Source organism: Leptodactylus fuscus, chromosome 4 (genome assembly GCF_031893055.1).
Source record: "Leptodactylus fuscus isolate aLepFus1 chromosome 4, aLepFus1.hap2, whole genome shotgun sequence".
NCBI lineage: Eukaryota > Metazoa > Chordata > Amphibia > Anura > Leptodactylidae > Leptodactylus > Leptodactylus fuscus.
The window spans coordinates 58,423,529-58,436,457 of NC_134268.1; the positions used below are offsets into that span (position 1 = coordinate 58,423,529).

A 12,929-nucleotide genomic window follows, 5' to 3' on the forward strand; every position below is an offset into this window, starting at 1 on the left:
GTATGAAAGAGTCCTGCAGGTTTCCGTCGCCTGCTCAGTTTTGTGCAGGAAACGGAAACCTGCATGAACGGAGACTGGGCGCAGATGTGAACAAGCCCTGATCCAACCCTTCTTCATCGTGTAAATGGAGATCTTATCGGGAATGAGCATTCGTTCCTGACAATTGCATACTATATCGCCCTGTCTAATAGGGCCTTTAGTGGGGAACATCCCTTTTAATGTTATAAACCTTGATGTATGTTTTTGGCTTTTTTGCACCTTACTTATTATTATCAGATAATCACAAAGTGGTTTTTTTATGCTTCTGTTTTTGACAGTCTACCCGAATTGGAATGTCTGTAAACGCCATCCGTAAGCAGAGCTCTGATGAAGATGTCACCTCTCTTGCTAAATCACTCATCAAATCCTGGAAGAAACTGCTTGGTAATCGAAACCTGCTTTTATTGGCTTTTTTTCTGTCTGACTATTGTGGTGTACCGTGTAGAAGTCTAACTAAAAGGCCAACATAAAATGGAGTAAATAAGAAACTTTGAAGGTTTGTTGTTTTTTTCCCCTTCAAGCTCAGATGATTGGATCTAATCTATGAAGTGGTTCGCGCCATTGGGTTCTGCCACTGAATCAGACAGGCGGTGTGATCGAGCAGGACACCTATTATTTTTTTTATTTTTTTTGTCCTAGTTGCTCTGCCTCCTTGATTGTACTAAAATTCACACAAGTATTTAAAAGCATAAACATAAACCTATTAAAAATGCTTGATAATTGCTAATAATTATATATAATTATAATTTTTTCTGTAATCCTGTTGACTCATTCTTCTGGGAGACTCATCTAATACCGGGCTACACTCGGGGATATTGATCAGTAAATGTGTAAAAATACAGAGGCTTGATCATTTACCTTTAGGCTAAAGCAACACTATGGGAAACTTCTGCAGTGTGTTCTCTGGCAAGCTGCCAAGGCAAAAAGAAAAAAAAAAACGGGATTATGTAGATATAGTTGCAGACGTCTCTGCAGCAGTCCCACACGTTTCATAGCATTGCAAAAGTTTAAATCTGTTGGTAAAATCTGCCCGAATAAATGACATTCTGTATATAGAAAACCTGCAGCACAAGTCACTTTGCACTGCAGGTTGTAGTTGGAGCATGTGGATGGGATGTGTATAACTTTCATCTACCGTTGAGTTATGGTCAATGGCAGCCAGCATATATCCTGCTCTGATCACACTCCATGTGGCCCCAGCTTTATAGGTCAAATAAGAGTGTTTCTGCAATTATCAATATTGCACTCACGGTAAGACTGATCAGTCCAGGCCATCAAATAACCATATTACTGTAGTTGTCATTATTCATCTGTAGTACAACATTCAGATGTCTGTTAGCTATGCTACATACTGTATATAACATGACTTGTAGTACTTCAACGTGTCCAGCAGAGTGCACTGTACATATACAAGCTTGTGCAAATGTTTGTATAGTGCAATATTGGGCAATGGTAAGTGCACAAATATTTCTGTTTTTCAAGTCTCTAGCTTATACATATATTGATCTATATCCGTGGCGTTAGATTTGGTCTCCCGGGTGTGTAATTACCACAATCATTGCCACACTTTCATATTCATCTTTTATTTGTGTTGGCATACTTTTTAATATTTGTGTGATTTTATTTTTCTGATGATCAAGTCAAAGATTTGTTTTTCTGTTGGGGTGTAAAAAAAATTATGTGTCAATTCCATATAAATATAAAAAACATAAGTCAGTAAATTTAAGTACATTTTCAATGGCTTGTCATATCTGAGACAACCTGTTAGGGAGCCTTCACATGGAGTTACGCTGCGCTCATTCTGATCGTAAAAACACGTTCAGAATGAGTGGCGTAAGAAGCAGCTCCCATTGAATTGAATGGGAGCCGGCATACTTGCGTTCCCCATTGAAATCAATGGGAGGCTTTTTTCCCTATTGCTTTCAATGTATTACGCGCGTATACATAGGGAAAAAAGCCTCCCATTGATTTCAGTGGAGAGCGCACGTATGCCGGCTCCCATTCAATTCAATGGGAGCTGCTTCTTACGCCGCTCACTCTGAACGTGTTTTTACGTACAGAATGAGCGCAGCGTAACTCCGTGTGAAGGCTCCCTTATAAAAATGGCTGCCAGGCAGGCATTGCTGGGCATACAGGTGAACGGCAGCTCATACTGAGTTGCTGTTTGTTCTGACTTAGGAGCCTCTTTCCAGGATCTCTTTGTCCTCTAATGGGGCATATGGACAGGGGTTGTCTTTGTGAGATGAACCCCTTATAACCCATTTATGCCTGAAGTTGCATCTTTTCAGGTGTAATACTGGAACTCTAGGCATAAATGGGTTAAAGGGAGTCTATCATTGGAAAAAGTGCTTTTGAGCTAAACACATGTCTGAATAAACAGCTATTCTACTACGACCTTTAGTTTTTCTGTTGTCCGCGCCGCTTTTTTAAACCACTTTATTTCTTTATGCTAATTAACCCCATGGAGCACCCTGAGCGTTCCCCAAGGCCTCCGAGCACCCCCTATGTCATACATTTAATACCGCCCCTCCACTGCTTGTGCTCCGTGGGGCGGTATTAAAGGTATATAGTAAGATATATCTGTCTCCATCTTATTTAACCTTGTTTTGTCCCATTGGTAAACCAATCCTTTTAGAAGCTTAATCTTTTTTTTTTTTTTCTCCCCAATTTTATCTAGATGGACCATCATCTGAAAAAGATACAGAGGAAAAGAAGAAAGAGCAGCCACCTCCTGCACAAAACAGTCCTGAAGCAAAGGAGGAGAGGTATTCTGCCATTACTGCTATGTACAACTATTTCTATGATTTCTATAGGAGAAACATTTCAGACAAAAATCTTTGAAGGAATTTGACTTCTAGTTTTATCAGAGTACCACTCCCTTCAGATCTTACTTTTTGTCCTCCTGGTTAAATATATTTGGTAGAGCAGGGGTAGGCAACTTTTGGCATTCCAGCTGTTGTCAAACTACAACTCCTAGCATGCATACTTGTTGTGCTGTTCTTGGAACTCCCATGGAAGTGAATGGAGCATGTTGGGAGTTGTAGTTTGACAACGGCTGGAGTGCCGAAGGTTTCTGACCCCCTTTTAGTGGGGCATGTATGTTCTGTAAAACTCTACACACTACAAGGTAGCCTGCAAAGGCAATTTTTCCTAAGGAGACTTAGTACCCATTGTGACCCTCGACTGTCCCCACTCCTCATCCCCCCTCCCCCCCCATACCTAGCCAAACTCATATGATAGTTTTACACTGATTGTCTTCCTTCTGGAGGAGATGTTCTGGTTTGGCTTTAATCTTAGAAAACTAAGCATTGATCTATAGGTGGTGTTTTTCAAAAGGTGGTGTTAGTGCAAGTTTTCTTTTTTTTCCATCAAGGAGGACTTATTTGCATGTTCGTTTCCAGTGAATGAAGTTCATCTAGAACGCCTAGGTCAGTGGTGAATGTCCATGTTGCAAGTAACACTTTTACTTTACTACGATCTCCAGCAGCAGTTCCAGCAGTAGCTCCAGTGGGCGGAAAGAAGAATGTGGGGCCCCATCTGAATCTTTCATTACGTCTTTCCCTCGAGCTCCCAGCACCTCGGACCCTGTGAGAATCAAGTGTAGAGAGTTACTTGCTACAGCTCTTAAAACAGGAGGTGAGTGCTGCAAATGCAGATGTATACACTATATGTATTTTATCATTTGGATGGTGCACATTGTACAGATCAAATTGTATTTCATTGGTGTATCTCTTGTAGATGACTACATTACTATTGGAGCAGATGATGAAGAACTTGGCGCCCAGATTGAAGAAGATATCCTTTTTCTTCATGTTTTGTAATATGTCTAGATGATATTTCATAGTGTTACAATATGAGTTCAGCCTTTGATCGCAGGCATTAGCTCTGGGTCTCTACTGTACATTACAATGGAGTCCCAATAGCTATGGTAGCTGCTTGCACTGTCTGGACACACTTTCCTCCCAGCCCAGGGCCTGCAGCCTCACATCACTCTTGTCGCTGCAGGCTCCTTTCCCCATCTCACATTCAGACTTCATTATAAGGCGCAACCCGCATTTCCTCCCAAGTTTGGGGGTGTGGTCCAAGAAATACAGTATATTACAAAAATGGTCGCCCAACCCCACTCCCCAAATGGGAGTTAAACTTTAGGTGAAGAAATTATAACGCTTTCCCAAATACTGCAGTCTTTTTAAACAATTGATCAGCATGGCTTGGACCCCACCAGTCAGCTATTGAAAGCCTGTCCTAGGGTAGGTGACTCTTAAAGAACCCCGTTACTCTTGCTTGCTTAGCTTCAAGTTTTTCTCCTGAAGTTAGAGTGAAATGTTGCATAGCCTAAGTCTATTAACGGGGTTGTGCCACAGTGGATATTTATCACCTATCTACAAGATAGACGATAAATACTTGGCCATTCAGGTCCCATCCTGACCACCCTATTTCTTCTCATTTTACAAGTAAAGGGTTTGGATGGAGCAGGGGCCAGACATGTCTGCTGCTGCTCTATTTATTTTCTATGGCACTGGTGGGGTTCTGTACATGTTATACCCACACTCATTGACTTCACTGGTTGTGGGATCTGTCTAGAAATGCATATATACAGGGTGTTCACTATGTACTAGGTTATTTCTTGACTCCTCTGTACCTGTTTACCAAGAATTTAAGAATACAGATGCAAAATATAAGAACAGAGTTCGAAGTAGAATTGCTAACCTGAAGGATGCGAAAAATCCCAACTTGAGGCGAAATGTACTTTGCGGTAACATTGCCCCAGATGTGTTTGCGAGGATGTCGGCAGAGGTGAGTACCTGGCTCTGTGGGCTTATTTCTTGCAGAGAAAGGAAGGTGACAATATGCTTGTTATGGATAATCACTTAGTGGCTCGTGTCACTTGGGTCCTCTAGCACAGAGCGCTGCTCTCCCTGGAGCCTTGTACCTTCTCTTCCATTAGGGATTGATGTCAGTGTAAGTCACGGAAAGCAGGTTCATTAGTAAAGCTTTACTTTGGTGATTTTTATTTATTTAGAGTCTTGGCCACCACATCCTGAAGTGTAGCATTTTGGCAGGTATAATTGACAGGCTGTGATTTCTGCTGCAGATTTTTTTCCTGCAATTTGTGGATAGGATTAGCCAGAATCCCATCCACTTTGCAGGTACTGTAAAATGCAGGGTTTTTGCAATGGCAATTCTTCCGTGACCAAATTGCTGCGTTTTCGCAAAGGGGGTCCCTGACCTTAAAGAGGTTTTTCAAAGCTTAATAATTGGCTTATTCTTGGGATAGGTCATCGGTAAAAAAAAAAAAAAAGGCTGGGGTTGAGGGTGCCAGACCCCTGCCAATCGGCCATTTGAAGAAGCGTTATTGTTCAAGTAAGGGCTGCCACCCCTTCACTACTTACCCAGCATAGCACCAGACATTTTGTAGCAGCTGTTCTTGGTATTGCAGTTCAGCTCATTCACTTGCATGGGGATGAGCTGTAGTCAAGCCATGTGACCAAAGAATGCAATGTCACGTGTCCTGTGAAGCTGATATGGCATTTAGGGAGTGCTGCTGCCATTTCAAACAACTGATCTATGGGGTTTCTGGGTTTTGGACCTCTGAGGGTCTTCAATTGATGACCTAATTCCCAGAAAACTGACTTTTTCACCTGCTTCTCCCTTACACTGCCCCACCCCCCATTGGGTGAGTGGCAGAGAAGTGTTAGCATGAGGGTAGTAAAGGATTATTAGGGGGAGTATTACTCCTCTGACTACTTTATAACATTAGTACTTGTTACATATTCAGACTACATTCTGCATTAGACTTTCAGCTGCAGATTTTTCTCTTAGTAATCTAATAGGTGAAATCTGTCACAATACAAATACATGCTTTACAAATGTTTTAAAATCTGCACTTTTTCCCTCCACATGTAAGGCTGGGTTCTCATCTGCACCCAGTCTCCGTTTGGACACTCTGTTACAATGACTGTAAGAAAATTGCTGGACAAAAAGTGTTCCAATTCTGGTGGTTTCATTTTAAAAGAACGGACGCCATATGGATCCCATTATAGCAAATGGGGTCTGTTGGTGTCCATGTGTCGTTTGTTTTGGTCCTCGGACAAGAACAGCAGAAACCTTGGAGCAGCTGTGACCATAGAGTAACATGTAACTACATGTAAAATGTAGTATTGTGCTGTACTTTGCTTCATGGCAGTGATTTAGGTGGAGTAAGATCTGGATGTCCGCCCAGAACTAAAGACTAGTAAATGAGTATAGGATTTAGATATTTTTTTACTTATTTTATTCACACTCAGTAACCTGTTTCCAGGAAATGGCAAGCGATGAACTAAAAGAAATGAGAAAGAACCTGACAAAGGAGGCCATCCGAGAACATCAGATGGCCAGGACCGGTGGTACGCAGACTGACCTATTCACCTGCGGCAAATGCAAAAAGAAGAACTGTACTTACACTCAGGTACGTTGTGAGAATGACCCTTCCTCAGTCCACATCACATTGCCTTCCTATATCTGGTTTCTGATCAAATGGTTTTTACACCTGTATTCGTGTAAATAATGTAATGCTGGTTATTGTTGTACATTCCACTGATGCAAATAATGAATATACCGGTTGTATGTTCTGTCCAGACTTGTCATCTTATATTTTTCTTTATTTAGGTTCAGACCCGCAGCGCTGATGAACCTATGACAACATTTGTGTTCTGTAATGAGTGTGGAAATCGGTGGAAGGTAAGAACCATATTACTGTACTGGACGGTATGGGGACATCTTATAGTCTGTGGCATAGTCTGTTGCCTCCATTGTTATAGGCTGCTTTCTCCATGTCTGGACTGCTTGTGCATGACCCCAGATGATCAGGCCCTAGAAATGAGATCAGTACCTTGGGTGACGATCATGCAGGTTGACCATGAAGTTAATGGTTTCATAGCACTGGCATCGCTATTTCAAGTGTCCGGGAGTTGGCCCCTTTGCGTGTAGAGCCCAGACCTGAAATGAATTTAAGCCCCTCCACTTTGCCCTGAGTGATAGCTCTAATGTCCATTCAGATGATTCCTAGAGCAGTCACTTGGCAGAGGGGAGGTGCCAGGGTTTGCTCCCTGTAGAGCTTTGGGCACTCCACACATAGGGGCACATGTGGTTGTATGACTGATAAATCCATATTAAATGTACAACCAGACTTTACAAGTCTGTGGGCAGTGCTCATTAAGGTGGGAGAAGATCTTAATAGTTACGGTTCCTCCCTGCTGGAGATGAGCTCATGAAAACACCAAATATTATAGATCGAGCCTTCGGGGTGGGAGAGATTAGCAAGAAATACCTAATACACCTGAAATGACTGTCAGATTTTATAAGCTTGCAGTCTGACCCCGGCCAAAACCAGCGCACTCCTGTCTATTCTCCTGTGTGTCCAGAATAAATGATGCCACCACCTATTGTTATAACTGTGAATGTTCTACAAGTATAGATAATATACTTTTTTTTTTGTTTTTGTCATTTTTCTTCTTCTAGTTTTGCTAAGAAATCCTATTCTGACACCAAAACACAAAAGAGGCAGTTTTGTAATTGGGAAGACAAATTACTCTTTTTGCCTTTTTTTTCCTTTTTCTTCTTCTTCTTTTTTTTTAATTGAAGCTGGATTCAACTTGTGGGATCTTTTGGAATTTTAAGACCGAAATGATGAAACCATTTCCTTTTGAACCGTCGAGGAAGCCGTAATTTTTACGGTGCAAGTTTAGAGGGAAAAATCAAAATTGGTCCTTTTTATAACAGTTCACATTACATTTTATGGATACGCCTGTGGCATCTCGTGAACATTTCTAAATCCGTTGACTTTAGATCACACCCCGATTGTATTGTACGCTTGATAGTCTTGCACCCTCGCAGTCCCCCGAGCTCTTCTAAAACATGTACATAGTTTGCAATGGTTTGTGGAAAGAAAAGAAATATTCCTCCCAGAAAATCAATGTTAGAAACTCTCTAATCATGCCATACGAAATGTTAACTATGAGGCACCAAATTAAGTTATTTTGTTAACTCATGGTTAGATTGACTTTCATTCCCGTTATAAATTGTCGTGCTTATTTTTTGTTTTATAGCTTTTCATTAAAATTGAGACTGTTTGTAATTACTGGATTGATATTTCTTTGCTGTGACTTTTTTGGAGGGAGCTTTAATATAGTAAGTGATCAGTATTGGTAAGTAATAAATGGATGTTCATTACTTTATGGAGAAAAACTGAAGGTGTGCAGCAATGTGTATATACACACCACCTAGCGGGAAAGTTAATGTGCAACTTAGTGGATCCCAAAATCATAGGTGTCATAGGAACGCTGTTCTCTGAGCGTTCCTATGACGCCTATAGGAGTTCCAAATATCGCCTTCATGTAGTCAAGAGTTGTTACCAAAGATTAAAAAGACATGGCTGTGTTCTTTCCTTGGCATTGAATATAACAGGAGATCAGGAGAAGATAGGTGCAGGTTTTAGAGTATCTTTTAAGGGGACATTCAGGATTAGGAAAACATGGCGGCTTTTCTGTATCTACAAATTGTATCTGGTATCCAGTATTTAAGGGAATATGGCTAAACCACAAAAGCAGGTATTTGTTTTACTTGTATAGCGCCAACATATTTTGCAACGCTTTACAGAAGCTGTCAGTTACTGTCCCAAATAGAGGTCACCATCTACATCCCAGGAAACTGGATAATGCATTCACAGCTATATTGGGTTTTGTAGGTTAGCCGCATGATGAAATACCAGACACATCCCATGGACACTGAAAAGTAACCATGTTTTCCTAATCCTGGTTGCCCCTTTTAAAGAAACATTACATTCCCCCATATATGTAAATCCAGAGATGACCATGTAATATACAATAGAAGAAGCACAATGTCCATCTTCGAGAACACTGCCATACTGGGCTAAGAGCCATAAGATGGGGAAAACCTTTTTAATGTGTATGCATGACGTAGCTGGCACCATCTTTCACCATTCTCGCACTGTGAAAAAAAACTAGTACTTTGCAACATCCCTTCCCCATCCTCCCCTCCCACCCTTGATGTATTTGTTAAACTTGAGACTGTCTTGCCCATCTTCCCCATGCACATTTGCTTAGTTGGGCTGATTGGTGCATGTGTATCGGACTAGGAGAGGGGAGAATGTCCTTATCAGACACTTTTGGCAGTGGGTTCTGTCCCCCCAGAACAAAGTATCTTGCCTCCTTGTTGGGTGTGGTGTAAGACATATACAGCAATTATGCCACATTTGTGACAATGTTTATTAAAGGGATTCAATCATTAAAAAGCAATTTTTATTTTTTTTTTGTCCCTAACACATAGGAATAACCTTAAGAAAGGCTATTCTTCTCCTACCTTTAGATGTCTTCTCTGCGCCGTTGCTCAGTAGAAATCCCAGTTTTCTTCTGTATGCAAATGAGTTCTCTCGCAGCACTGGGGGCGGTCCCTAATGCTGTGAGAGAACTTTCCAGCACCGCCTCTATCTTCGCATTGAACAGCCTCTCCCTGTGTCGTCTTCCGGCGCTGGCTTCATACTTCTAGGTGTGCACAGTCGGCTCTGCCGTCGGGCCTGGGCCAGAGCCAAGCCAACTGCACATGCTCACAGCAATTTCCTGTGGCCGATTACACAGTAAACTGGTGTAAGCGGCCATTTTCTTGTGGCTGCTTACACAGTAAACTAGGGTAAGCGGCAACAATGATTGACTCCCATTAAATTCTACCCCAGGTGTAGGCAACCTTTGGTACTCCAGCTCTTGTAAAATGACATCTCCCAGCATGCATACTTGCTCTGCTGTTTTTGGAATTCCTATAGAAGTGAATGGAGCATGTTGGGAGTTGTAGTTTCACAGCAGCTGCAGTGCCGAAGGTTGGTGTCCCCTGGTCTACCTTAATATGGATTCTTCTAGTGGTGAAAGATTTATCAGTGAACGTTTCTCTCTTTTTTTTGTATAAAAAAAAAAAAAAAAAAAAAGTAGTATACCATACTTTTGGCTGTCAAAAAATAAAAAAATGTAACCGATCAGTCGTCTTTCACATTGCTGTCTATATAAACAGATGGTCATCCATTTGTGTCCATTTTTTTTTTTTTGCATCCAGTAAATGGGTATGTGTGTGTTGTGGGCGGATATATATATATATATATATATATATATATATATATATATATATATATATATATATATATATAAATTTATTATAGAGAGAGAGCAAAAAACAAAATCTGAATAGAGCCTTAAAAAGTAAGCAGTAACAGAGTAACAGCAGTAGTTACCTTTTCTATTCTTATCTCCTCTTCATAGACCAATTTGGTGAAAGTAACAGCCTGAGAAACGTAGAATAGAACATATTAATTTAATAAGATGACAAAGTTTCATATTATAACCTGTATTTATTTATTTATTTTGGATGTTACCCCCTGGCGGTATGCTTTAGTGTAATCCTCTATTAAATGGTGCACTACGTCAGTGTGACCACAAGGTGGCTGCTCTTGTTAGTGAAGTTGCTGAAGTTTTCCCTTTTAGGCTTAGTTCACACGTAAATAACGTGTGGCTTATTTTGGCACGGGAAAAAACGCTTCCTAATTAGGAAGCGGGTTTTTTTTACCTTGGCACGCTTTTTGTGGAGCTTTTTATTTTTATTTTTTTCTTGTAAAAACAGCTTCCAGGCGGTTTTCCCATCCTTTAAGAGAATGGGCTGCAAAAAACAGATGTGTTTTTTGCCGCGTTGTTTTTTTGTAGAAAAACGCTGCACGATTTTGCAGAAAAACGCGTGTTAAAAACCGCTTCCCATTCACTTCTATTGCTTTCTTCATGCGGAAAACGCCTGAAGAAAGGTCATGTCGCTTCTTTTTCTCTGCTAGCAGTCTACATAGACTAACATTGTATGGAGGAGGATTATGATGTGGATTCCGCTGTCAAAATCCTCCTCCATGTCAGCGTGTGAACTAGCCCTTATACACTTAGACCAGTAACAATGCAAAGGAAATGTTTAGAGGGTTTTATATGATTTTTATTTATTACCATGGATTGTGCTTATGGGTATTTTATGCATGATCTGTGAATGTCACTATGTAAAAGTATATAGGATTGAGATGTCAGTGACTTTTACACTGATGCTGATGTGTGGCATAACATGCTTGGACTAGTGGGCTATATAGAATTAACCCATTATATATTTGTCAGTTGATATATTTCCACTTGCCTAATCTGCAGATGTGTTGTTTTTTTGTTTTTTTTCCCCCTTCTGTTTCTAATAGAGAATGTGGCCAAGAAACTGTGATGTGGATGAATGAGAGGCTGCTTTTGTGAAGTAGGAGTTATATCCTATAGATATTGAATGGTGGAGTGTTTGTGTGTGACAGACACTCTGCATACCTGAGGCCCAACATTGCTTTGAGCCAAAGCCAGGATTGGACTAAGCAGAAGGTATAGGTATGAGTTTCCTATAAATTTCCCATTCCTTTTGTAGCCTTTGCTGGGTTTGGCTAAAAAAAAAACACAGCAAAAGCTTCAACATAAGAAGCTGCGTTTCCGCAATGTGGGGCCTCAGCTTAAAAAAAAGATTTCTGTACTGCTTTGCAGAACATGCCTGCTTGTGATGCTGCAGGTTCAGGGCTTAGTGTGGTTTAGCAGCCATGTCAGCATGAGAGACAGAAATAAGATGTGTGTGTGTGTGTGTGTGTGTGTGTGTATGTACAGTGGGGCAAAAAAGTATTTAGTCAGTCACCAATAGTGTAAGTTCCACCACTTAAAAAGATGAGAGGCGTCTGTAATTTACATCATAGATAGACCTCAACTAGGAGAGACAAAATGAGGAAACAAATCCAGAAAATCACATTGTCAGATTTTGTAAGAATTTATTTGCAAATTATAGTGGAAATGGCACCTGTTAAGACTTGTTATCAGTATAAAAAGACACCTGTGCACACCCTCAAACAGTCAGACTCCAAACTTCACTATGGTGAAGACCAAAGAGCTGTCAAAGGACACCAGAAACAAAATTGTAGCCCTGCACCAGGCTGGGAAGACTGAATCTGCAATAGGCAACCAGCTTGGATTGAAGAAATCAACTGTGGGAGCAATAATTAGAAAATGGAAGACCTACAAGACCACTGATAATCTCCCTCGATCTGGGGCTCCACGCAAAATCTCACCCCGTGGGGTCAAAATGATCACAAGAACGGTGAGCAAAAATCCCAGAACCACGCGGGGGGACCTAGTGAATGAACTGCAGAGAGCTGGGACCAATGTAACAAAGCCTACCATCAGTAACACACTACGCCGCCAGGGACTCAGATCCTGCAGTGCCAGATGTGTCCCACTGCTTAAGCCAGTACATGTCCGGGCCCGTCTGAAGTTTGCTAGAGAGCATTTGGATGATCCAGAAGAGTATTGGGAGAATGTCCTATGGTTTGATGAAACCAAACTGGAATTGTTTGGTAGAAACACAACTTTTCGTGTTTGGAGGAAAAAGAATACTGAGTTGCATCCATCAAACACCATACCTACTGTAAAGCATGGGGGTGGAAACATCATGCTTTGGGGCTGTTTCTCTGCAAAGGGGCCAGGACGACTGATCCGGGTACATGAAAGAATGAATGGGGCCATGTATCGTGAGATTTTGAGTGCAAACCTCCTTCCATCAGCAAGGGCATTGAAGATGAAACGTGGCTGGGTCTTTCAACATGACAATGATCCAAAGCACACTGCCAGGGCAACGAAGGAGTGGCTTTGTAAGAAGCATTTCAAGGTCCTGGAGTGGCCTAGCCAGTCTCCAGATCTCAACCCTATAGAAAACCTTTGGAGGGAGTTGAAAGTCCGTGTTGCCAAGCGACAGCCCCAAAACATCACTGCTCTAGAGGAGATCTGTATGGAGGAATGGGCCAA

The 12,929-nt window shown here is 41.2% G+C and overlaps 1 protein-coding gene across 4 annotated transcripts in view; it reads left to right on the forward strand.

Moving 5' to 3' along the window:
* The window catches only part of LOC142200299 (transcription elongation factor A protein 1-like), a 524,101-nt gene that overhangs the window by 36,919 nt on the left and 474,253 nt on the right, over positions 1-12,929 (forward strand). For 2 of the 4 annotated variants that reach the window (XM_075270564.1, XM_075270562.1), the window contains 8 exons: positions 318-423; positions 2,717-2,804; positions 3,527-3,675; positions 3,778-3,834; positions 4,682-4,836; positions 6,341-6,487; positions 6,688-6,759; positions 7,540-8,139. The exons of 1 other annotated variant lie outside the window; for it this stretch is intronic. In XM_075270564.1, coding sequence (XP_075126665.1) covers positions 318-423; positions 2,717-2,804; positions 3,527-3,675; positions 3,778-3,834; positions 4,682-4,836; positions 6,341-6,487; positions 6,688-6,759; positions 7,540-7,548 — 783 coding nt within the window. In that variant the 3' untranslated portion in view covers positions 7,549-8,139. Of the gene's footprint in view, positions 1-317; positions 424-2,716; positions 2,805-3,523; positions 3,676-3,777; positions 3,835-4,681; positions 4,837-6,340; positions 6,488-6,687; positions 6,760-7,539; positions 8,140-12,929 lie in introns of those variants that run through there. One more of the 4 variants, XM_075270561.1, reaches the window with a different exon arrangement.